We start from the raw sequence: 27,270 nt of genomic DNA, 5'->3' as shown, positions 1-27,270 counted from the left end.
ACCTGAAACAGGCTTAGACACTGGGGTTGGGGAAGCAGTTGGACTGGGAGCAGAGACAGAAGAACACGGAACCAAGATCAATACTGGACGAAGGACAGGATACCAGAACTGGGAGCTGGACAAAAAGACAGGACAGGTCTTAGACACCAGAGATACTGGAACAGAAACAAACTCCAGAAAACAGGAAGGGAAAACATGGGAATCAGGACTAGCAGTGAGGGTGAGAGAGGCCAGTACTTTAAGGATTACAGACAACGCAACAGGGACAAAACACGTAACAAGTCTGAGAACTCATATGGGGGCGGGGGGGGCTGCTGGGCAGCCTCTGGAGGCCTCTGGCAGGCAGGCCAGGCGGCCTCTGGAGTCCTCTGGATGGCTGCTGAGATGGCCTCTGAAGCACTCTGGGGCCCTCTGACCGTGGGTGTACAGGCCTATAAGGACTTTGACAAGGACTACAGCTTCAGTTGAAAAGTTCTGGTCGACAAATGCATTTCAAGTCAGTTCTTATAAAAACACACACACATTGTGTCACATTCTTCTACTTCTGTGCTAGGGACAAAAGGAGAAGCTCTATTTGATTTAGGAAAAGAGTGGAGATGAAAATTATTAATGTCACATTTGAAAAGTGAAAGTGAAAAATCCAACTTTTCATGAAAAACTTGAGTGGTGAATTAGTAACCACCTGTCGGTAAACAGTGAGAGAGTTTTGTCATGATTTAGAAATACATGTTCTGCCTGTTGACTTGGTCACAATTATGCATTTGATCTTTGATTTGATCTTTATGTAATTTGAGCCTTTTAATAAGATTTTGAATTCATTGCTTTGATTTTTATTTTCTCTATTTGCATTTGATCCTCTGACAGTTGTTTCTTATCATGGATTCAAGGGAAATTTATCTTTCATTACTATTTTGTGGAGGTGCAGAGTGTACACAAAAAGCAAGTTGTAGTCTGTTTTTTTTTTTACCTTTTTACCACTTTGTATAATTAATCATTAGTCATTTGTTTCAGATTATGATAATCCAGGGATCCCACTAAGCCATTGGAAATGAGATGCAGCTGTTGGATTGAAACACTACCATAATGAAACTCAATTCCACAGATGTTCTTGGACACACTATGCTCAGGTTGAACTAAAGTGCTATACTCTGGCTTTTAACTGTGGCTCTGTGACTCATCCAAGCATGGAATGGAGATATTCCAAAGCATTGATACTAAGTTCAGGTGAAGAATGTCCCTGATATGCTTATTGGTAATGTCTCAGTCTCTACAGGAAGAAAAAAGACTGAAAAACTATAATCCTGGATATGGTTGTCCCAAGTCTAAACTCCACTCCCCAGAGGTCGCCTAGCCGTTACTAGAAAAGTTCTCTTTCTCGGAACAGTCAGATTATTAATTATTGACAATAATTATTATACAGATTATTTGATGATTCTATTTCCTAGTTTTGCAAGACTTGCTAAGATGCCTGCACCGGGCAATTGCTTCTATTGGCATGAATTTTAATTATTTGGGACACTCCATGGCAGTAGGTTCTAATTGGTCATTCCAATTAATAAGGACATATAATTATTTTTGGACTGCAATCAAAATATCAAGATATGTTATGTGATGGGGGTGTAAGTTATTCCACAACTGCACTAAGCTCCTAGTGCAAACAGGAGTCAGTTATCCCACCATACAATGGCGAATGAATAGAGCACAATAGGGTTCAACATGGGTTTGATTAATTAACGCAGGTCTTTCTTTTCTTCACCGTGCACGGACCTCATGTCATTTTCATCTCCACCTGAAAAGACCTTCCAGAGCTAAAACTAGGAGATGAAAAATTGTTACACTGAGTGGCCCATAAATCAATCCCACTGAAAAGGAAGCTGACTTTAAACACCTTTCAATAAGAATAAGTGACAGAACAAAGTGAGGCAATTAACTGTGTTTTCTTAAAAGAGGGAATATGGAAAGGCACGACTATTCATCATTTGTCAAATAAGTGCTGGCTGGGAGAGCACATTGGGTGGGAGGGATAAGATATCAACAAGCAGACAGCAGCAAGGGAGCACACCTGCAGTTGTAAGCGCCAGCTAACAGCTAAACGTCTTTGATGCGAGGTGATTCATTGGTATGGTTCACCAAAGAGAGATCATATCGTTTTGTCTTGCTGAGCTAAGTAAAACAATTGTATTCAATTATCTGGTACAGTTTTGTTTCTCTGTTTATTGTTTTGCAAAATGTGAGAACATGTTTGGTTCAACATTTGGTACACTCACTCATATGTTTTGTTTTTTTTTTTTTATCACAACTGTATAGTAGTATACAAATTATTCTCTGAAACAGACCATTACTCTTAGACGATGAATTCACTCCATGTTCCTGGACATGTAACCCTGGTAACTCTAGGTAGGCCACTAAAGTACCTCAACTATCTTCTCATGTCCAGTTGAACATTTCATTTGGTTTTGTACCCAGGTGTTGCAGAAGTAGTTGCATAGTATTGAATTACATTTTTCCAAAGTCAAAACACATCAAAATACAGTCATTTTAACATTTCTGTACAAATTATTCTAAAGTGTTAAATAGGATTACAGAATATTCAATATAATTTCATTAAAACATATTACTAGATGGCTAATGAATAAAACATGACTCCAAAGCTCACAAAATAAGGAATGTGTTCAAAAGGCCTATAGTGGCTTAAAATATAATGTAGAGAGGCAGACAGTATGGACAGGGCCTGAGAGAACTAAACATAATTTGTGTTTAGTGTAGATATCAGATTAAAAAAATCTTCTCAGCCCTTACAGCTGAATATTTCCTCTTAGCCATTTAAATTAATGTTTTATTATCATGCAGGTGATTCCAAAATGTTTATGCCCAAAGGTTGCAGTCATTATTTATCATTACTGGTGTGTGAATGAGTCATTTTGTAACGCGGGGTGTACAGACCGGTACACACGTGTAAGAAAACGAAGGGAGAATAGAACCCAAATGCCGTTAGGAACAAATAGGGAGAAGTGCTTATCACATAGACACGCGCGAACAAACAGAAAACACAACAGAATACCACTCCGCATACACTCAGAAGTAAAACGAAACTCACCAGGACGCGGAAAACTCAACGCGTAGAAATGCAATACTAAAACCGTGAAGACACGGTAGGAAAATAAAGGTAACTGAAAGAACGCGGAAAAAGTCAACGCGTAAAACGAACTAAGGAACCCAGGGGAAGTGGCTGGCCAGAGGCGTACGCCGCAACAAAACAAAAACCCTTCCCAAAAACAAAAGAGTAACTGACAGGAAGAGATAAGGTTGGTGGAAAACTTGAGATGGGCCAGACGTGGCGCAGGAGGTAGGAATAAGTAAAGGTAAAAGATAGAGACAAGAGAGGGCTAGAAAAAGCAAGAGTAAGGTGGCGAGACACCTTAGGAGCGAGACAAGAGAGAGAAGGCTGAGTACGAGACGGCATGAGACCAAAACGAATCAGCAATGATCTGTCTCCAAACGCTTCCTTATGAAGCCATGGCAACAGGTGAGACAGATCATTGCTGATTGCGCTGCTGGAGTCTAGGACTGGTTCGGGTGCCCCTAGCGGACGTGGACGGCACGGCATCCGAGCCAGCCCTGACAGAGCCCCCCCCTCTAGGCCCGAGACCTCGCGGGCCCAGAGCGACAGCCCTGTCACGACGGAAGTCACGAATGAGGGACCGGTCGACTATGCGAGAAGCGGGAACCCAGGAACGTTCCTCGGGCCCGTAACCAGTCCAGTCTACGAGGTACTGGTCCCGACCCCGAACACGGCGGTGGTCCAACAACCGGCTCACAGTGTATACCGGGCCACCAGCAACCATGCGGGGGGGCGGCGGGGCCGGAGCACGGGGCATGTGACACAGAACAGGGCGGAGGCGCGACACGTGGAACACAGGATGGACCCGCATGGAAGGGGGAAGCAACAGCCGGTAAGAAACCGGATTTATCCGCCTGTCAACCTTAAAGGGACCCAGATACCGGGGGGCCAACTTCCTGGTCCCACCCCGAACTGGCAGATCCTTGGCGGACAACCACACCCGCTGCCCGGGACGGAAGGACAAGGCCGGGAGACGGTGCTTATCCGCACTGCGGCGGTACCCAGCAGAGGCGGACAACAGAGCTTTGCGAGCCTTACGCCATGCCAACCGACACCGCCGCACCAAGGCTCGAGCTCCCGGAACCGCCACATCTTTTTCCTGGTCAGCAAACATGGGAAGCGCGTACCCATAGAGGCACTCATAAGGCGACATGCCGAGAGCAGAATGCCACAAAGTGTTGTGGGCGTACTCAGCCCACAAGAGCTGGTCAGACCAGGAGGACGGATTAGATGAGGCCAAACACCTGAGCGTTTGCTCAAGGTCCTGATTGGTCCTCTCAGTCTGACCATTAGTTTGTGGGTGAAATCCTGAAGAAAGACTGGCCTTGGCGCCCAGAAGATTCAAAAAAGCACCCCAGAACCGACTTGTGAATTGTGGCCCCCTATCGGACACCACGTCAGATGGGAAACCGTGGTGCCTGACGATGTTATGGAGGAATAAGGTGGCCGTGTCACGAGCGGAGGGGAGTTTAGGCAGGGCCAGGAACCTTGCTACTTTAGAGAAACGGTCCACAATAACCAGGATAGTGGTGTTACCCCGAGAGGGGGGTAACCCAGTGACAAAATCTAGGGCCACATGAGTCCAAGGCCTAGACGGGATGGGGAGAGGACGCAGCAGACCGGACGGTTTGGCGTGAGAGACCTTATTACGGGCGCACGTCCCACAAGTTGAAACAAAATTCCCCACCTCTTGGTCCATCCCTGACCACCAGAACCGTCGCTTAATGAGCTCAAGGGTGCGACGTGCTCCCGGGTGAGCAGCGAAGGGAGAGCTATGACCCCACTCCATCACCGTCTTCCTCATAGACGGGTGCACAAAAAGACGGCCAGAAGGGACTCCACTAGGACCAGGATTACGGGCAAGTGACCGTTTTACAGCAGCCTCGACGTCCCACTGAATGGGAGCCACTATCTTGGATGAAGGTATGACTGTGCTGGGCTCAACTGAATCGGAGGGCACCTCCCACTGGCGAGACAGTGCATCGGGTTTGACGTTTTTGGTGCCAGGCCGATAGGAGAGCGTAAAATTGAACCGACTAAAGAAAAGTGACCACCTGGCCTGTCTAGGGTTAAGACGCTTGGCCTGTTGTAGGTAGGCCAAATTTTTATGATCCGTCCACACCAGAAACGGTTCTTTGGCACCCTCCAACCAATGCCTCCATTCCTCTAGCGCCAGCTTCACTGCCAACAATTCCTTGTCACCAACGTCATAATTTCTCTCGGCAGGTGTCATGCGGTGTGAAAAATAAGCACACGGATGAAGTTTCTGGGGAATACCTGACCGTTGAGAGAGGATGGCTCCTACTCCGTAATCGGAGGCGTCTACCTCAACAATAAACGGCAGGTCAGGGTCCGGCATTCGCAGAACAGGCTCGGAGGTGAACTGCTTTTTTAGTTTATCAAAGGACTCCTGGGCCTCCGGAGACCACACAAAGGGACCTGGGGTTTTCTTGGTGAGATTAATGAGCGGGGCTGCCAGAGTACTGAAACCCTTGATGAAGCGGCGATAAAAATTAGCAAAACCCAGGAACCGCTGGACTTGCCGTAGTGAAGAGGGAGTCGGCCACTGGGTGACTGCCCGAATCTTCGACGGATCCATAGCAAGAGTGTTAGGGGCTATTCTGTATCCTAAGAAGGCTACTTCCTGAATATGAAAGAGTGATTTCTCCAATTTAACGTATAGGTGGTTCTCGTGCAAGAGTTGGAGGATCCGCCTTACATGTTTGATATGTTCCGACTAGGGTTGCAGCGGTAACCGGTTTCACGGTATACCACGGTATTAAAATGCACGGTTATCATACCGTGTGCGTTTGCTTATTACCGGTAAAAAGCAAGCCAGCGGAGAAACTGACCCGCGCATGCGCAACTCCGCTCCGGTTCAGCTACTCAGCACACAGCAGTGAGAATGGCAGAAAGTGCATTAGACTTAACAAATTTTTTAACAAAAAAAAAGCTTAACTAAAATCAGCGGCGAAAATGACGTAATCGCGGTGGCTCCGCCGGTGAGCGCGGGTCTCGCGCGCTGTCGATTCGCGAGGTCGTGCACGTCTCGAATTTTGTAACTTTGCGCGCGTCGCGCCTCAGCGCAATGAACAAAGTCATGTTTGCAGGGTTCATACACCTTTATAAGGTGGAATTAAAGCACTTGTACGTAACTTTAAAGGTCCGTTTCAATATTTCCCAGCACCTTAAACTTAATTAAGTTAAATATTTATACATATACTCAAAATAATTCGCTTTTTATTAAATTATTTAATGGTTGTTTATTTTCAAAACGCCCAATCTTAACGTCTTCACGTTCTCTCGTGTTTCGTCCTGGAATTACAAGAGGCTCGTATTTGTTAACGTAATACAAAAGAACTGTGCCGAGTCGCGCGCTACGGTCACTAGTGAAAGTGTAAATCCATAGATTTTTAAGGTCCTTGCTTTCACTGGATGTGAAAGATGCCATTAATTTACATGCGTTCATTTTCAAAATTTTACGTGCCTGTTTTTCATATGTTAAAACCAGACTCGGTGTGAAAGCCTTAAAATAGAAATCTCTATTGTGAGGGTCATGTCAGAAATAAATCCTCTCTTTCTGCAGTATCTGGTTATATTCTAACTTGGCAGTACAACGGACGTTTACAACAGTTGTTGATCAGACACTGACCCAGGTTGAGTTTATCAGATATTAAATAATTTAAACTTAAATAATTGTACTGAAATCCATGATTTAGGTTTATCTAATTTTGCAGTATTTATTTAAACATGTGTACAGCTTATTTTTTTAAAGGAGACATTTTGTATACAATAGTTCCAGGTTTCTACAATAAATAGTTAATTGAACAAAAAAAACTTGTAATTTCTTTAAGGGTCAGTGTATCTTTTAATAATATACAAACTAACTGTGATACCGTGATAACCGTGATACCGCGGTATTTTCTGAGACGGTTATCATACCGTGAAAATCTCATACCGTTGCAACCCTAGTTCCGACAGAGAGTTGCTATATATGAGGATATCGTCCAGGTAGACGAAAGTGTACCTATCAAGGGCTTCTCTGAGCACTTCATTTATGAATCGCTGAAACACTGCAGGGGCATTCATTAAACCAAACGGCATAACTAAATATTCGTAATGGCCTGACGGGGTAATAAAGGCGGTCTTTCACTCGTCACCTTCTCTGATCCTCACCAGATTGTAAGCACTACGAAGGTCTAGCTTTGTGAATATAGTGGCCTTTTGTAACGCTTCAAATGCAGTAGCCATGAGGGGTAATGGGTGGCGATCCTTGATCGTCACCTTGTTGAGACCACGGTAATCTATACATGGCCTCAACCCACCGTCTTTCTTCCCTACAAAGAAGAAGCCAGCACCGGCGGGTGAAGTGGAGGGACGAATAAACCCTGCAGCAAGCGCCTCCTTGATATATTCTTCCATAGCCTTGCGTTCCGGGACAGCCAGAGAGAAGAGACGGCCCCTGGGAGGGCTCGCTCCGGGAAGCAAGTCTATGGCCATGTCATAAGCTCTGTGAGGGGGAAGGAAGCCTGCCTTTTGCTTACTGAAAACCTCAGCAAGGTCATGATATTCAGTGGGGACCTGTGTAAGAACTACATGTTCATGCGGGGAGTTAGTAGGAGACCCAAGCCTCGTCTTTAAACAGGTCTCTTTGCATATCTGACTCCAGTTTCTCACAGAGCGAGATAACCAATCGACTTCCGGGTTATGACGTTGTAACCAGGGAAATCCTAAGATAAGCCGCATTTGAGGAGCACTGATAACATAAAATGTGAGCTGCTCGCGATGCCCTCCTATACTCATGTCGATGGGCACAGTTTGTTTGGCCACTTCGCCCGAACTCAAACTCCGCCCATCCACAGCGGCCACAGTGAGAGATTTATCTAGGTCTATCAGGGGTATGCCTAACTCTTTGACGAGAGAAGCGTCAATGAAGCTCGCAGCAGCCCCTGAGTCAATGAAAGCCATCAAGCGTTTTCTCTCTGACCCCCTCCATGACAGAGAAACGTGAAGAAACAGCCCATTACCAGGAGGATTCGACATCGAACCCGCCAGTGCCTCCGTACTCACTGGCGGGTTTGCCCTTTTCCCTGTAGCTCAGGACATTTGGACCTTTGATGACCCTCTCCACCACAGTATAACCACCTGCCTTCCTGGAGACGTGCCTGTCTCTCTTGACGTGATAATCGTGTATGACCTATCTGCATGGGTTGAGGGTCAGTACCGGATTTGCAGATTTCAAATATACGTGACTGCGTTACTGCTGGTGTGTTGTCACGATAATGTTGTTGTTGTTGTTTCGTGTGTCTGCGTTCGCGGCAACGGTTGTCAAGACGCACTGTGTGTGTTATCAGTGTGTCGAGATCAGCCGGAGGGTCACGGAGTGTTAGCTCATCTTTCAATTCTTCGCATAACCCCTCCTGGTATATGGCCATAAGTGCCTCTGGACCCCACCCACTCTCAGCGGCCAGCGTTCTGAATTCCAGAGAATACTCAGCGACTGACTGTTTTCCTTGACGGAGCCTCAATAAACGCGGACCAATAACTCCTCCTGACGATGGGTGATAGAAAGCGCTTTTTATGGCGTTAGAAAAACGTTCATATGAAGAACAGGTCTCTGTCTGCTTCTCCCAAAGGGGCGTGGCCCAAGCTAATGCTTTGTCAGATAGTAGTGCCACAACATAAGCGGTCTTGGAACGTTCTGTTGGGAAACGCGAGGGTTGTTGTTCAAATATGAGAGAACACTGTAAAAGAAAACCTCGACACCCATCAGGATTCCCCGAGTATCGAGCTGGAGGCGGTAATATTGGCTCATAATGACTCGCGGCAGCGGGTGCTGTGACCGAATTAACGGGGGGTGGATTGCGAGACACAGGAGGTGAGTTGCGCACGGTTTGCAATGTAGCTGTGATGTTAGTAACTTGCTTCATGATCTGGCGGAGTATTTGATCATGGTTATTTAGTATTTGCTCCTGGCTTACAACTGCAGCTTTTAATACTGCGGTGTCGTGAGATTCGGCTGGGTTCATGTTTAGGCTGATTCGTTCTGTAACGCGGGGTGTACAGACCGGTACACACGCGTAAGAAAACGAAGGGAGAATAGAACCCAAATGCCGTTAGGAACAAATAGGGAGAAGTGCTTATCACATAGACACGCGCGAACAAACAGAAAACACAACAGAATACCACTCCGCATACACTCAGAAGTAAAACGAAACTCACCAGGACGCGGAAAACTCAACGCGTAGAAATGCAATACTAAAACCGTGAAGACACGGTAGGAAAATAAAGGTAACTGAAAGAACGCGGAAAAAGTCAACGCGTAAAACGAACTAAGGAACCCAGGGGAAGTGGCTGGCCAGAGGCGTACGCCGCAACAAAACAAAAACCCTTCCCAAAAACAAAAGAGTAACTGACAGGAAGAGATAAGGTTGGTGGAAAACTTGAGATGGGCCAGACATGGCGCAGGAGGTAGGAATAAGTAAAGGTAAAAGATAGAGACAAGAGAGGGCTAGAAAAAGCAAGAGTAAGGTGGCGAGACACCTTAGGAGCGAGACAAGAGAGAGAAGGCTGAGTACGAGACGGCATGAGACCAAAACGAATCAGCAATGATCTGTCTCCAAACGCTTCCTTATGAAGCCATGGCAACAGGTGAGACAGATCATTGCTGATTGCGCTGCTGGAGTCTAGGACTGGTTCGGGTGCCCCTAGCGGACGTGGACGGCACGGCATCCGAGCCAGCCCTGACACATTTAGCTATTTGATAAATGCAGGTTTTTCATACATACATTCTAAATCGCACTCGCATGATGACATTTTTATTTCATGCTGATTTATGAATGTCCTTATTTACAGTCAAATGCATGTTGTTGTTTTTTGCTTGATGGTATGGGTATTAAAGCAAGGGTACATGATTCCAGATATTACTCTCAGAAAAAAAAAACAACTTAACTGATACTTATGTTGGCATTTTCTCCTGAGATACATTATTCTAGTATGGAATAATGTGAACACAGGCCTCAAAACCAATGTCTGTAATTGTACTGCAATATCAGTATATCCAGTGGAGTTAACAGAACTGTGTCACTGAATGTCATGAATGAATCTCCACACTGTTTATGATATTCTCACACCAAACCCCATTGCTTGTTCACATCTCTCTGGAATTTCCTCTGAATGCCCAGGACGGCCGGTGTGGTTAATGACCGTGTGGTTTTGTTTTTGTCTCCCCCCTGCCCCCCCCCCCACCCCCCCTGCCCCCCGCATGTCCTCACTCTCATTCTCTCTGGGCTTCCAGCATACAGGCCTGTCAGTCCCGCTGACCTGCGCTAAGAGGGAAATCAATAGTCAATTCCATTTTGCAGCCTGTCTGTGACAGCTACTAGATAGGAGTGCATTGGATGCTTGTAAGGAGCAGGAGTGTGAGCATGTCTGGCACCCACCAACCTCTCCTCCTAACAAACACACACACACACACACACACACACACACACACACACACACACACACACACACACACACACACAGAGGTACACACATATTCCTCCCACACTGCTCTGCTCTCTTTGAAGCAGCTGTGAAGTCAACAGAACCAGTGTCCTATTATAGCTTTTACCCACAATTGCAGCATAGTACTACTCACTTCCCAGCAGCTCCGCATTTAACTCTTCTAATTGAAACACACTTTAGGCCCTGGTGTTTTACCCTGGGTGGGATCTTATGTGGAAGGTCTATGAAGGCAATGCATGCCTTTAAAGTCTAAGAAACAAACAAGTAAATAAACAAGAGGTTGAAGATCAGTTGCAAAGTTATGTTGAGCTGTCTTTAGTAAAAAAAACATTCTTCAGACAAGGCTAAAAATATAAGTTATTTTGGAGAACTCTCACTCTGGTAATGAAAGATTGTCAGAGAGAACAGTTACGAACAAAATACAGTATTTAGGAAACTAAATGACTGTCTCTAGTGAAAAATAATGTCACATTTTACATACAGCTAGTATTATGTTAGCTCTAGTGCCCAAGTACACAAAGTAATATACCATTTAAAGCATTCCATCCAGCACCCAGGAAAATCAAATCACATTTTAGATTAGCATTTTATTAGCATAGAGCAAATCTTTCAGTTATGTTTTCCTTATAAAACAGGCAGTTTAGTGGGCGAGTTTATTTGTTTAAATAAGACAACTTGACACAAAATCATTTCATAATTGAATGAGCTAATAAACTGAATTTAATGAGCGGACTGTCATACCCTGAAGAGCAAATGCACCGTTTACTAAGATTTAAGATTTATTTTCACACCCAAGATTTATGCTCTCGCCCTGTGTCTGCTGTAACAATGTAACATCCCAGAACTTACAACATTTCCTGTGTTTGTTAAGTAGTTTAGCTCACTTCTTCTTTTCAGAGTTGACATTTCTTGTAAGACACTTCTTCTTCAAGTAATAATGTTCAAATAATAGCTAATACAAAACGTGAAATGCAGAGGTTATATATGTACACCTACAAGGTATTTTTAACAAAGTTAAATCAAATTCAAATTTATTTCTATATCACATTTTACAACTCACTGACAAAGCAGCTTTACAACTCTAGCAATTCTGGGTCCAGGCCCTTAATGAGCAAACCAAGGACACGCAAGGAAAAACTCCCTGAGAGCAAGAAGAAGAAACCTTGAGAGGAACCAGGGCTCAGAAGGGGAAACAAATCATCTATGGTTGACACTGGATGGCAAACTAATAGCACATAATGAATACAGTTCCTATAGCCTCTAACTTTAATTTGCTCTAAAACGTAGTACTTTAGGAGCCGTAAGAAATAAAAAACAAATATGTAATGGAGGTACTATGATTATTCATTGAGAACCAATTTGTACTTCTCTTTACAATCAACTATACAGCAATGAAGGTTTAATTACATTTTATTTAACAATTAATCGTAACAGTTATTTATATATAAAAAAACATTTTGTTTAAATCTAAAAAGTTGTTTCCCTACCATTTAGACACTACACTCTATATTATAGTTTTCGTTTAATATATAGTTCATTATCAAATTGTCTTTTCTAAAGTTTTTCATTGTTTGTGATGTTAGTTAGCCCAATCTTAGACCAGCTTCCTCTTCTTCTATTCTCCTGGAGTTTACAGTCATGTGATCTCTCCAGACAACTGAACAGCAATTTAAGCTACACTGGATACAGAAGTACAGCTGGAGCATCTCTGTGTGTTCGTAGAGACAATGAAAACACTCCCAGGCCTTGGTGCTTTAAGTGGTGAGTGTTTTCTGTGATTACATATACATCTGTCAATCCGATTTTATACAATGTTGTTTTTAGTTGCATTCGTGGTATTCCAGATTCATTCAAATAATGATAGATGTATGTTATGCCTTGTTGTGACATGATGTGATGTGATATAACATGCACCACACTATTTTTAGTTTTAGTTTGTGGATGTTCACTATTTTATTTAGAGTGACTGGTTTGCTTTTGTAAATTGCCACACATTTGATTCAAACACTGAGAACTGAATTGTTAAATACTATTACTATAATACCAAGAGTGTTTAGCATCATTATCTTATTTTTAGAAACTCCTGTGTTTCTGACTGTAGTATAGTATAATACACATTTTGTTTATTCTGCAATGAAAAATCTAACATGCTGTCTCAGAAATGAGGATATAAAAAAGAATTATTTTGTAGTGCTTCTTCGTCAGTGACTGAGTAATCACACACTACTAGACCTAGATTCTAAAATAGGACAGCGAGGCCTAGCAAATATTTTGTAATTTTTTGTGGGTTACAAAAATGCAGGCAACATTGAGAGTGGGGGTTGATAGGAAAGGAAGAGAACAACAGAGAAAGTTTCCTGTAATATAATTTCTTAATATAAGGAAAAACCTTAAGGCCATTCTTGTAGTTAAAAACAAAGGGCTACATATACCTTCAGAGAGAACAAATGGGTTACATATACCTTCAGAGAGAACATATGGGCTACATATACCTTCAGAGAGAACATATAGGTTATATATACCCTCAGAGAGAACATATGGGTTACATATACCTTCATAGAGAACATATGGGCTACATATATCTTCAGAGAGAACATATAGGTTATATATACCTTCAGAGAAAACATATGGGCTACATATACCCAGAGTTGTATAGTAACGAAGTAAAACGACTTCGCTACTGTACTTAAGTACTAAAATGCTGTATCTGTACTTTACTGGAGTATTATTTTTTCTCCTACTTCCACTTTTACTTCACTACATATTTTCCATCAGTTTAATACTTTTACTCCGATACATTTTTTTACGTGCTGTATAGTTACTCGTTACAATTATAAACATGTTAGCTGGCGCTGTCACCGGGTCAAGCGATCAGGCTGTCTTATGAGAAAACTGCGAATGCTCCGGTCGCGTCTCGTTTACTCTGCTGCTGCCTTCACTGAACACTTGAGCTTCGTAATCTAGGTTCACTTGACACGTCGTGACTGGCGCAAGAGCCCGCGCGGCAAAAATGACGCAATCGCGGTGGCTCCCCCCATGCGCGTTGACCACGGTTTTGTGCGTGTGAAGTTACAAGGTGGAATTCATACACTTGTACGGCACTTTGAAGGTACATTTTCAGTATTTTCCAGCACCTTCAGCTTAATTTACATATTTATACAAATACACATATATTCGAAATTATTCCAAATAATTCACTTTTTATCTCATTAAAAGAAATGGTACCGTGTTTGGTAACAGCAGAAGAGCGCAGTAAGCACTAGTTAGGTTAGATATCTTAGCTAACTAACCTAATTATGTTCATGGCGTGCTGCAGAATTCACTTAACATTAGCTGGCAACAGGGCCGGCGCCAGAACATATACAGTGAGGGGGCGTCAGAAAATTTCGGGGGGGCGAACGTAAGTTATTGAGCGGGGAGGGGGGGGGGGGGGCGAACGTAAGTTGTTGTTGAGCGGGGGGGTGGGTGGGTGCGTGTAACGATTGTCGAGCGGCCGAGGGGGCACCATGTAGCGATTGTTGTAAAATGGGTCTTATTTTTTACATCGAGGGGGCGGGACACCTCGCCTGAGGGGGCAAGGCCCCCATTCGCCCCCCCGTGGCGCCGGCCCTGGCTGGCAATGAAGGCGACGTGCTGACTAATGTGTCCATTTTTATAGTGTAGTGTTTTTATAGGGTATGGGCATTTATTGAGGGTAAACGCAGGGCAGTAGGCTCACCCTTAGAATCCGACGGACGGATTTTACGTCCAAAATACACCTCGTTTTCTCAGCTAAATGAAGGCGAATTTGTACTTCTGCGTCAAACCTACAACGTAGCGGGACATAGGTTATCTGTTTTTTGTGTACGAAGTGTTAACCCCAGTTTTTAAAGTACATACAGTATTTGTGCACTTGTACACTTGTATTTGTGATCTTTGTGATCTGCACTTGTACACTTGTATTTGTGATCTTTGACATCTTTGATTTGTAAGTGATATATAAAAAGAATTGATAATCAAACTTTGATGGCTCTCTTTAATTAATTCAAAACACAATACTTGTACTTTTTACTTTCAGTACTTGAGTAATAAATTTTAGACTAAACTACTTGCAATACTTAAGTACAAAAAATGCTGAATACTTCTGTACTTCTACTTGAGTAAAGTTTTTAAAGAATACTTCAACTTCTACTCAAGTCAATGTTGTGATAGAGTACTTGTACTTTTACTCAAGTATGGGTCTCGAATACTTTATACAACACTGCATATACCTTCAGAGAGAACATATGGGTTACATATACCTTCAGAGAGAACATATAGGATATATATACCTTCAGAGAGAACATATGGACTACATATACCTTCAGAGAAAACATATGGGCTACATATACCTTCAGAGAGAACTTATGGATTAGAAAATACATTCAGAGAGAACATATAGGATATATATACCTTCAGAGAGAACATATGATTTACTTAAACCTTCAGAAAGAATTTATGGATTAGAAAATACCTTCAGAGAAAATAATGGTTACATATACCTTCAGAGAAAACATATGAGTTACATATACCTTCAGAGAGAATATATGAGTTACATATACCTTCAGGAAGAACATATAAGTTACATATACCTTCAGAGAGAACATATAGGATATATATACCTTCAGAGAGAACATATGGGCTACATATACCTTCAGAGAGAACATATGTGTTACATATACCTTCAGAAAGAACGTATGGGTTAGAAAATACCTTCAGAGAGAACATATAGGATATATGTACCTTCAGAGAGAACATATGAGTTACATACACCTTCAGAAAGAATTTATGGGTTAGAAAATAACTTCAGAGAGAACATATGAGTTACATATACCTTCAGAGAGAACATATGGGCAACATATACCTTCAGAGAGAACATATAGGATATATATACCTTCAGAGAGAACATATGGGCTACATATACCTTCAGAGAGAACATATGTGTTACATATACCTTCAGAAAGAATTTATGGGTTAGAAAATACCTTCAGAGAGAACATTTGAGTTACATATACCTTCAGAGAGAATATATGAGTTACATATACCTTCAGAGAGAACATATGAGTTACATATACCTTCAGAGAGAACATATAGGATATATACACCTTCAGAGAGAACATATGGGCTACATATACCTTCAGAGAGAACATATGTGTTACATATACCTTCAGAGAGAACTTGTGAGTTACATATACCTTCAAAGAGAACATATGGGCTACATATACCTTCAGAGAGAACATATAGGATATATATACCTTCAGAGAGAACATATGGGTTACATATACCTTCAGAGAAAACATATGGGCTACATATACCTTCAGAGAGAACATATGGGTTACATATACCTTCAGAGAGAACATATAAGTTACATATACCTTCAGAGAGAACATATAGGATATATATACCTTCAGAGAGAACATATGGGTTACATATACCTTCAGAGAGAACATATGGGCTACATATACCTTCAGAGAGAACATATGTGTTACATATACCTTCAGAGAGAACTTGTGAGTTACATATACCTTCAGAGAGAACTTGTGAGTTACATATACCTTCAGAGAGAACATATGGGCTACATATACCTACAGAGAGAACATATGAGTTACATATACCTTCTGGGAGAAATACAGTAAAACTGTTCAAAAACAGGAAAAAAAATGTGAACCCATGCAGCACACTGTAGACACTAACCATTTACAAAAGAACATCTATTTTCATACTCTGTAGCCTATTGCTTGTTATTTTTATGAATTCATTTTATGGAAACAAGCAAAGCAATTTATGGCAGCAGACATCCTGAAATACTACTTCTGTATATGTCATTTGTAATGCTCTGCCATATTTGCATTAATATGATAACGTTTCAGTTAATAAATGCATGGAGGCAAATCAAGGGGAAAAAAAAAACAAAAGCAATACTGAGGTCCGTTAATGGAAAATGAGAAATTGCCTGTCTCATTTGTGTTCACAAGCACATTAAATCATGGTACTGCAGCAACATGCCAAGCTCTCACAAAAAGAAATCACTACAAATATAATAACTCCACTCTCTCTGGCAGGGTGCAAAGCTCATTTAGGAGCTCCAGGCAATTAGCCTCGGCAATAGGGTGAAATGCTGAAAAGCGAATGCTGGGAAGTGAAGGTCTTTATGTGAGCTACTGATAAGAAATAATGGAATATAACTTCTGTACTGTCATCTTTCCACAATTCACACACATGCACACTCACATACAGTATAGAGACGCAACCTTGTACACACACACACACACACACACACACACACATACACACACTTGAGGAAGGGTTGTCACACTGTGAGACAATACCAATTTGGAATTTAACATCTGATACTCAACCTATTGCCACATCCCCTGCCCCTTGTTAATCTGTGTTGCTCATAAACATGATACAAACCACAAAACAATAAAGATATAATGGAGAGTGAAGTTACTGAATTAATGAACTCCTTCTGGACGGATGGTTGGGGGACAACAGACAGTTGTGGGGAGGAGATGAGTGCCTCCCAGTAGGTTGCACAACGGCCTGACATTTCCTGCTCTGTTTGGCTTCTGGGTATTAGGATGGGGCTAACGGTACACCACAACACAGCTAACAGAAAGAGAGAAACACACAAAAGAGAACCAGGAGGAATGTGCTCTCCTAGGAGTAACCAGTAAGTTTGTAAGTTCTCGCTCTCTCTTCTCAGGAGGATCACCGTACACACCAGCCATGTAAGCGTAGGGATCCTACACACAGAATCTGTTCCTGCCCTGTGAGGACTAATGCTTTAACACATGGTATGCTTCTTCCACTCAATATTGTCATTTTTGATCATGTATATGTTTGTTCTTTCTCTGGCTCTGTTATTTATATATTCTAGCATTTTTGTGCCACTAAACATAAAGAGTACTTTTGAATTTTGTTGGGTTTCATCCAATTTTGTGGAGGGTTTAGATCGTAGAAAGAGAAAAAGTTGTAGTGTACAGTATGTAATAACATTATGCATTTTGACTGGCTTGCAGATAATGTTATAATGGCACTGTGTTGGAACTTGGTACATGCTCTGCTCTGGACAATTGTATGTTTATTCAAAGAAAGTAAGAGAATTTTTGTTTTTCTTTCTTGATACCTTTTACTCATAACTACAGTGATGAACAATCTAGTGTTTTATCCTGTATTGTATATTGGATGGATTTCACCAAAGTTCACAGTTCATCAGTTCACAGATTTGTGTAATATCTACAAATCTGTTAAGATTTATGTAATAGGTTACTATGAATATACCACAATTCTTGGTTGGAGGGGAATGGCTAATGGCTAACTGTAATAATGTACTTTCATAAATCTACATTCATTTGTTTCAAATCATAAACCTGAACATTATCTGTCTGTTTAAAAGTTAAGCCTTTCATATCTGCTATTCCTTAAAGATGTCCAAGCATCTTCATGTGCTGAGGTACACACTCCATCAGCAGTGGTACCTTTTGGCTCATCAGTTACAGCTTCCTGTTACATCAAAGAAGAATGTCCGCTGACAAAAGGCCGAGAGTTTCATGTGAAGCTGTATAGGAACAATATTTTTATCCACAGCACTATGACCAATGAGGATACAAGGACATATGAAGTCCTCATATCCAACTTCACAGACGCAAGAGCAGTGCTGGAGTGCTGCATCTGCTTATCTGATGTGTGTGAAGTAGTGGATGCCCTGGAGATCAAAGCATCATGTGAGGATGTTTTCATGTTAGTTTACTCAGTGGATAACCTGGCATATGAAATTATTGAATCGCCCTGAAGAGTAACGTAAAAAATAAACAAATAAAAAATTAAGTGTGCTCTGCAGTCAAAGTTTTCCCATAATTTATTTTCTCCCTGTTCTAATTGCCCTGAAGGGTAACAATAATAATAACAAAATGGCAAATTTTTTGCATGCTAACTTTTAGCCATTAGCTGTGAAAAGTTTACCCTTTATCCTTCCAGTAAAAGCCAAGAAAATCTGAATGACCTTTATATACTTGTTTACAGTTTTAACCATGCAGAGGTGTCACAACTTTACAGTAAAGTCTATAGACAGATATATATATATATATATATATATATATATATTTTACATTTTACATTTACATCAGTTTGCATTTGAAGACTTCAAGGGACTCCACTGTGCATACAGTGGAAGTTTGTTCCACCATCTGGGAGCCAGAACAGAGATTAGTCTTGAAGCTGAGCCATACTTGACGTTCAAAGTATCCAAGACACATATTGGGCTTAGACCACTACCATCATGTATGGAGGAGCTGGTCCAATTTTGGCTTTGTAGGCAAGCATCAGAGTTTTTATATCTGATGCGGCCAGCTAGAGGAAGCCAATGTAGAAAATGCAGCAGTGAAGTGACGTCAGATTCGGGTAGATTGACGACTAGTCGTGCTTGTCTGTTCTTGAGGTCTGATGGCACATAGAGGAAGATCAGCAAGTAGAAAGTTGTAGTAGCTTTGAGATGACAAGAGACTGCACAAGCACCTGAGTAGCTGCCTGTGAGAGAAAAGACTGAATCTTTTTTATGTTACAAAAGAGAAATCTGTCAGATTTTAAGCATGAATTGAAAACTGCGACTGGTTGTCAAAAAACGAATATGTATCTCTATATATCTATAGACAGATAGATACTATTTTATAGAGAGAGCAATCACTCTCACACATGGTATCGCTTAATGTGTTTTTTTTTCAGAAAGACTCAGGAAGTGGCACATCTTGTGATTCTCAGTTGTGTAGTGTGAACAGTAAAATTATATGACAATTTTGAAAGTTTTGTAGAGTGCCCATAGTTTAAGGGGAAAACAGAGTAACTAATGGCTAACAGTTAGCATGCTAAGAGTTTTTTCTCTTCAGGGCAGGTAGAATAGAAGAGGGAGGGGAAGAAATTTGACTCCATAACACAAGAAATTATTTTTTGTTACCCTTTGGGACAGCTAGAATAGGTAGACAAATGTGGGAGAACCTATTCCAGAGTACATTCAAACATTTTTGCATTGCCCCTCAGGACTTCCATACACAACACATTGGGATGCAGAGAATCTAATTAATCTAAAAAGTGCACATTAGAACAATATTTCTTACTTGGAGTAAAATGGAATAACTTTCCTTTAATTTTCCAAGAAAACTGGCCAGCATTCCATTCATCCTTTAGTTTGATTCTGGTCTTCATGGAGATTTCCCAATGTCATTGAACTTCAGGCTGGGTTTTTAATGTACTAATGTATTCATGTCTAAATATACAGAAATATATTTTATAGTTCTGTTGTGTCATACTAGCTGGTGAATAAGCTGCCAACACTTTGATAGAGCAGTTATAGTAGTTTCTCACATAGTACACTTGTGTTGTACAGAATTTCTTTTTGAAAATGGCCATCTAATCTCAGTTTGCAATTCTATTTATCTTTAAAGCTCCCCCGCCTGTCCCGCAGAACCTGACGTGCCTATTAAATCTAACTAAACCATTCACACTGTTGTGTAAGTGGGACCCAGGTCAGAAAATTCTGGACATATCAACAAATTACACTCTACACATCGAAATCAGGTATCTATGTTGGATTATTGTGTCTTTTCTGTGTCCTCATTTCTAAAATACAAAATCATTATTATCAGTCATCGTAATATAGTCACTTTCTCCAAAATTGTATTCATATGTTTACATAATAATGAACAATGAGAATATTGAATAATGAGAGCTGTTTAAATATTGACAATAAAGCTAATCATTTTCTTTCAGTGACTCTGAGAGGTTTGTCTGTGTTCCGGCACCTGACGAGCACTTCTGCAGGGTTCCACGTGCCGGCTTCACATTCTTTAACCCGATGCAAGTTTACGTGATGGCGGTCAATGCCTATGGCAGTGTCACCTCTGAAACCCAGGAATTATGTCCCATGAAAACAGGTTCCACTAGCATTCTGATCTATAGTGGCCTATAGTGACCTATAGTGGCCTATAGTGACCTATAGTGACCTATAGTGGCCTATAGTGGCATTGCTGTCATGTTACTCCTAATTTTGGTTGTGATCATATTACGAAACTCCTTTTATGTCATTTATTTATTTTATAGCCAAGCTTGATGCTCCACAAATTCAAGGAGTTGGAACAGTAAAGTATGGATGCTTAGGACAAGGCTGGCATCTCTCACAGAGTCAGAGCTGGATTACTAGATCCCTACATGTGGAGATTAAACTTACACCTTTGGACAACAAGGGATTAAGCAGCGAGCAGGTCATCTTTGCTAACACCTCACAAATATTTTCACACATCCTCTATGGGTTTTAATATATCTATGTCAACAAAGGTTTTTTTAACATTAAAGCAGCATAAAGCAGGTAGAAGCATGAGCTAATGAAGAGTAGCACAAACTAAGTGCAGGTTTTACACTCTTGTGGGTATGAATAGTGGAGGAAGAGGAAACAGGTGAGCACAATCAATAAATGAGATTGGGCATTGGGAAGTGACTTGGAGGTCTAACTGCTGGGTGTCTTCCAAAGTGTGACACTGTATAACAAATATGAAAAGATATTTCTATGTAAGAAGAGTACTTGAATTATTTGTACTTATGAATAAATCAATATATAAAGACGTTTATTCAGATTTGAAGTGCTTATGAATTCATCCATGCTTCAAACATTTTGTAATGCCATATCACTTACCCATCTGTCAACAAAGGGAGATCACAAAAACACAGAAATTATTGTTTATCATAATAATACACTCAATGGCAGTTTAAAAATAATCTACTTTGCCATATAGTTGAAAAAACATATTGATTAATAACATTACAATCACTGCAGATATTTGAAATATGACTGGCAAAGGCCAGATGTACATGTTGATTTCTGCTGTTCTGATTATTTCCTGTAGGTAATCTCTGGGAAAGCCAGACCTGGTAACACAGTTGAGGTGTGTGGTTTGCTTCATGGGATGATGTATCAGTCCAGCATGAGGATAAAGTATGACGGTGGCCCGTGGAGCGAGTGGAGCCATCCCACAAAGGCTACGACACGTATGAAAGGTGCGTCAGATTATTTTATCCTTGTTACGTTTGTTGGAGAGAGATGGGCAGTCGTGAAGTCTTAGTCTGAAGTTTTCGTAGGAAGCATGCTTGCTGTTGCCTGAAACACTTCATATCAGCTTCTGAGGTTGAAGCACCTTCTGTGTAGCAAGGGATGCTTTATAATTTGAATTATAACAATCAGTCACCACCCTTTGGCAGTTGGATGTAATTTAAAGTCAAATTTCTCCCATCAATGTGGCACAGCAGTACCAGAGCGTGACATATGGACTAGCGAATAGAAGCGGCCTCAGAAATCTCAGGGAGAGATTAAAAAAGCAGCAAGAAACTGCAGGGCTGGGTTGGTTGACGTGCTTTGGAGTCAGTTTAATCATCCTTTTTATTTGAGTCCTTGAGTATAAAATATTGATATTTTATACTGTGAATTTGCTTAGCAGCTACTTGCTGTAAAACAAGAATATACCAATAGGCATGTCTCAAATAAATGAGATCAATGAATGTTGCTCACATCTATCTTAGACTGCCCACATGACTTATGCTTTCATAGTACTTACTCATGCCAGGGCTTTATCAAACCCAAATGTATCGCTCTAAATAAAAATATTTAGTTTAAGAGGTGATGAGAACAGACCATACTATAGTGTTTCTAAAAGCTCCACTTAATCACCTGTAGTGCTTGATAAATGCTAAAAGCCTTGAAGTACTGATGTGTGTTGAATCGACTGATCTCTTTCAGCTCCTACTGGCCGACTTGTCACATGGCTAAAGCTACTAGGACCTCCAGTAAACAAACATTACACAGCGCAGCTGCTGTGGAAGGTGAGAACCAAACAAATAAAACACCTCACAGAGCTGCGTTTGAGAAGGGCTGCTCTGGTTCATGGAGCAAAGACATCTATCTCTTGAAAACTCTTCAGTTTTCATATTTTGGATTATTAGGAAAATCAGTGAACCTGATAACAGTGTCTAGAACGAGCTGTGTCGTGCATAACATGTGTCGTGCATTTCATGGCTACCTCTGTGGAGTATCATGTATTTTCTAAGCGACTTAGGAAAATGTACCACCGCTCATTATGTGACAATGCTCTGTAATGCTCTGTGCATGTGGCATGTAACACTCTGTCTATGTCAGCCATCGCTGCAGTTCCGTGCCAACAGCATGAATGTGTCTTACATCGTGTCATTCATGAGGACACCCAGCAGGAGGGAGAGAGTGCGTGTCACAGAACTGCAGCACTGCACTTTCCAGCTACCTGTAGGTGTCAGAAAGGTCTACCTCTCAGCCATGAACGCAGCAGGAGAATCTAGCTCTACTCACGTGACGGTGTACAGGAGAAAAGGTAGCTGTTGCACTTAGATGCATTGCCTTCTACCCCTCTTTTATTTGTGTTTAACTAAAGTGTAAATCTCCAGAGCAAATAGGAGTAAGCTGATTTTGGTTTGTTGATGATTTGATTAATCTGCCTTTGTCCGTTTCCCAGAACTAGACCAGTCTTGTAATTTACATGTGGTACCACAATCTGAGGAGACAGCTCTGGTAGAATGGACAGGCTGTACCGGTTATGTGCTAGAGTGGAGAGTTTCATGGGAGGAAGCCGCTGATTCCATCTCCTTCGAAATTCTGGACAAAAATCAGACTAGCTTGGTAGTACCAGGTACAGAACAAAATCAAATGATTTTAACATAATTCATTAATGTTTACCAACTACACATGCTAAACATTGCTATTGTTTTGATATTACATTTTAGGACTTGAGCCTTACAAGCCTTTTGACTTTTCTCTGTATACTAAATATAAAGAAGGGATCTGTCAGAACTCCACTATCATGGCATACACAAGAGAGAAAGGTTAGTCTCATCTACAAATTGTGATGGGGGAAAAAACAAAACTGATGTAAAATGTGTACGGTGAACTAGTTAATGGCACAATACTTCCCTCTAGTGGCCCTGGTCTTGCTATGAATTCATGCAAAGTGCGTATATTTTCTGTATAGCATTATTACTCTTTCAAAATTTTTTTAAACTCTTTTAGTTTTCTTAATACTGATTTGCTATGAATTCATGCAAGGTATGCATACATTTGAAGAGTATTAATGTTGTTATTATTGTTATTATTACTACAAAATAAAATAAGCTCCCTTAGTAACCTAATACTGGTTTTGGTGTGAATTCAAAAAAGTGTGCATCAATGTTCTGAAGAATATTATCACTATTATGATTACAAAATAGAAAAGCTCCTTTAGTAGCTTAAATCTGTTTTCTCTATGATCTTAGCCCCCTCTGTATCTCCAAACCTGAAGTTTAGAGAGTTCAGACCATATATTGAGCTTTTCTGGGATGAAATCCCGTTGCAAGAAAGGAATGGATTCATTACTGGCTATAAAGTGTTCTACTGGGATGAAAAGAACAACACCAGAGGTATATTGTATAAAAAAAGTATATTGCTTTTGCTTCCTATAAGATGGCTCTTCCACTGACTGTGGTGTGTCTTTATCGTTAAGTTCTAGACGTTGGGACCAAGACAAGTGTTATTTTGAAAGATCTGCGTCCTTTCTCTATGTATGAATTCCTCCTCATGACTAGTACAAGTGGAGGAAGTCTAAATGGATCCATTGTCACAATGCAAGCCCCAGCTATTGGTACCTGATTTTAAAATATATTTTAAGCTTAATTACTTTACATTAATTGATTAGTTTTTATCACTTACTTTTTAAAAAGATTAGTTCTCTCTTGTTGTTCAAATATTCATGAAACCATAAACATGTGTTTCCCAGATTCCTTTGAATTAGTCTTGATTCTGGTGTCAGCATGTGTCGCACTGATTCTTCTCTTCATTGGTGCATTTTCCTGCCTCAGTAATAATAAATGGTGAGTCACTAAAATGTATTGATGATATTGTATGTTCTGTCATTGCGAGAGCCATTTTAAAATACAATATTGTTGGTCTATCACAGCTTGAAAAAAATCCTTTGGCCAATGATTCCTGATCCAGCCAACAGCAGTATTAAAAAATGGACGACTGCTGATTCACTGACAGTATGTTCAATTTTGCTGCTAGTTTTTGTCATAAGCATAAAGGCATTACCAAGAACTATATCACGCTATATCACGCTACATCATGTAAATTGTTCTATAATTTTAAAAAGGTCATAAATGTAATTAGCAAATCAGCACACAATCCAAGTGGCTAAATGAATAACTGTTAATGAGATTCCAGAAGTCAGAGTGACCTTTAATTTTAGCTTTTGCCTAATTTATTTGGTCTAATTTGTCTGTTTTGAAAACTGAACTGGACTAGAATTTTTCACAAACGGATTGAATATTTCTAACCAGTATATTTCTTTACTGTATAATAAAATGAAATTGTCCTATATTTAGATAATATAGATAATCTATCTTGTTTTTCCCCCCAAAGGATATGCCCACCTTTAAAGAAGTCAAGGAACCCGTGTTGGTGTATCTCTCCCATTTTAGTCTTCTGAGCTTGCCTGAGAGTGAGCTTTGGGAGGAAGATGAGAAACTCAGGAGCAACAAGTGGACATATGACAGGGGCAAAGCTGACGAAGGCCACACTGACTCTTCCCGTGATTCAGGACCCTATAACTCAGAGCAGCTGAGTGAGTCTGTGTCTTATGCTACGGTGGTGTTTGCTGGTGCATACCGGAGCCAGCCGGGCCCTCCACCAGCTTACGTGCGCTCCGACTCCACACAGCCTCTCCTGGGGGAGGAGGAACCTTCCAGTCCTTCTCCATTTGAGATGTCCGCTCACATGGATGTGTCTGCGGTTGGCCACTTTTCTACGCATCAGGAGAATTTAAAAACTGAAGAATTACAAGATTCACTTTTGGAAGATTTCCCTATGCTCAGATCCTTAGAGACCCACAATTAGATGTAAATTCAAAAGAGATTTAACACTGTCATATGTGAACATGTAGTTATGAAATACTGTATAAATCACTTTTAAGTCATTTGAAATGTTGGAAATCTATGCAATATATAGACATTATTGTGAAATACAAACACATTGGTTTTCTTTATTGTTGCACCATGATTAGCAGCAAGAATGTTTGAAACGTGTGCCAGCTGATGTTTTGAGGCAACTCACTGGACATCACGTTCACCACGTTACTCCAACTGTAGACTATGTACGTCACTAAAGATTCAGTCATTTGTTTTGAAAAGCGGATGCTGCAACTGTACGTGAACTTTGGTTGCAGTGTTCTCACAGTCTCTAACTACAGCACAAGCTGTTATTTAGATGTTAATACTGCAATTACCTAAATACATGTAGATTAACTTGTGGTAACTTGTGGACAGTAAGGCACTGCAGTAGTTGACTGTAGTTGGACCTACACTGCACTGCATTTGGAGCATGTCACATGTGATTGGTTATCAGACCATTCAGTGACCTATATAATTTGATTTTTTAAATCATCCACCATAATTTTGCTTTGAGGCAAGCAGGTTTGTTATATGCTGTGTACTATAGCCAAAATCTATACCAGCCTTGCTACAGAGCAACACTATGTATTCCTACATTTCCGGTTCACTCTAGATTGTAATATTTTTTCTTTGCTTTGTATTATATTTTGTATTAATGTTCTTGTGCATTTTAACATATGTTTCTGGCAGAGGTTCTTCATCAGCTGTGCAAAGCAATTCCTTAAAACTTGCAAATCGGTATATGGAAAAAAGGCTTAATGTGTTAATGTAATTTAAAATGGGATGGCCAACAGCTAAAATTACTAAAATTAAAGTTTTTTTTTTTCATTTTTGATCCTCCTACAGCCTGCGGGAGCTTTCTGGGAAATCTAGGCTCTATACCATCCTTTGTTAAAACACAGTTAAAATCTTGGCAAGATTATTTTGCCTCTGAGTTAAAATATTACAGTATTGGATTAATGTAATGTTGTATCTAAGTCTCAGTTAAATGTATCTTGTTCATTGTCAGCTAGTACAAACTACTGCCATCCAAACTGATACAAAGAAAGGAGTTCAAATTACTCTAGACCTAGTCTCCCTATATTGACTTACAGTTTATTGCAGAATCCAATACAAGGTGGCTTTGATTGTTTTTAAATGTAATTAAATGGCCATTAAATGGACCACCACCTACACACAATGAACATGCTTTGCCTATATGCTCCTGCAATATCTTTAAGGTCAGCCTCACATTTCTGACTGCCCTATGGTCTCGGCTTAAGATAAAGACTAATAGTGATTGTAAAGTATTGACGTGCTATGCTTATTGTGTGTAGTGATGCCAATTCGTCTTCTGAATTTAGAGGGCGAGAGCTACACTGATAGTGGGACAAACCTGCTCATTTATTGTAAATAACTTTGACTTTAAATATGCTATATAAACAAAATTTACTTATTTACTTAGTAATATGGCTTTTAGTAATGGCTGCAATAAAGAAATTCTACTTTCTGATTATATAGCTGACTATATCTCATTGTTGTCCAAGTGAATATTATATATATATATATATATATATATATATATATATATATATATATATATATATATATATATATATATATATATATATATAATGTAGTTGCATGCTTAT

The 27,270-nt window shown here is 40.5% G+C and overlaps 1 protein-coding gene across 2 annotated transcripts; it reads left to right on the top strand.

The window, feature by feature from the left end:
* The first annotated feature begins 12,267 nt into the window (after positions 1 to 12,267).
* csf3r (colony stimulating factor 3 receptor) lies at positions 12,268 to 27,136 on the top strand. 2 transcript variants are annotated; one of them, XM_076971783.1, is made up of 17 exons: positions 12,268 to 12,391; positions 17,358 to 17,448; positions 17,674 to 17,748; positions 18,242 to 18,378; positions 20,092 to 20,224; positions 20,417 to 20,580; positions 20,747 to 20,907; positions 21,547 to 21,697; positions 22,434 to 22,516; positions 22,830 to 23,037; positions 23,179 to 23,352; positions 23,447 to 23,545; positions 23,972 to 24,115; positions 24,199 to 24,336; positions 24,472 to 24,565; positions 24,652 to 24,733; positions 25,113 to 27,136. In XM_076971783.1, the coding sequence occupies exons 3-17, from the start codon at positions 17,732 to 17,734 to the stop codon at positions 25,584 to 25,586; spliced, it is 2,259 nt and encodes a 752-aa protein (XP_076827898.1). In that variant the 5' UTR covers positions 12,268 to 12,391; positions 17,358 to 17,448; positions 17,674 to 17,731; the 3' UTR covers positions 25,587 to 27,136. The 2 variants fall into 2 exon arrangements, with proteins under 2 accessions (XP_076827898.1, XP_076827897.1); XM_076971782.1 differs by having other exon boundaries at positions 18,082 to 18,378.
* The last annotated feature ends 134 nt before the right edge of the window (positions 27,137 to 27,270 follow it).

Source organism: Brachyhypopomus gauderio, chromosome 13, assembly GCF_052324685.1.
Source record: "Brachyhypopomus gauderio isolate BG-103 chromosome 13, BGAUD_0.2, whole genome shotgun sequence".
NCBI classification, from domain to species: Eukaryota; Metazoa; Chordata; class Actinopteri; order Gymnotiformes; family Hypopomidae; genus Brachyhypopomus; species Brachyhypopomus gauderio.
This window is presented reverse-complemented; position numbering and strand designations above follow the sequence as displayed.

What these genes read in the sequence shown, in the direction of transcription:
- csf3r (XM_076971782.1), top strand. Translation starts at nt 17,685, where the DNA reads ATGGCACTGTGTTGGAACTTGGTACATGCTCTGCTCTGGACAATTGTA. An exon ending in ACTCTACACATCGAAATCAG is followed by an intron (nt 20,225 to 20,416) that starts GTATCTATGTTG and finishes ATTTTCTTTCAG; the next exon opens with TGACTCTGAGAGGTTTGTCT. An exon ending in GGCATACACAAGAGAGAAAG is followed by an intron (nt 23,546 to 23,971) that starts GTTAGTCTCATC and finishes CTATGATCTTAG; the next exon opens with CCCCCTCTGTATCTCCAAAC.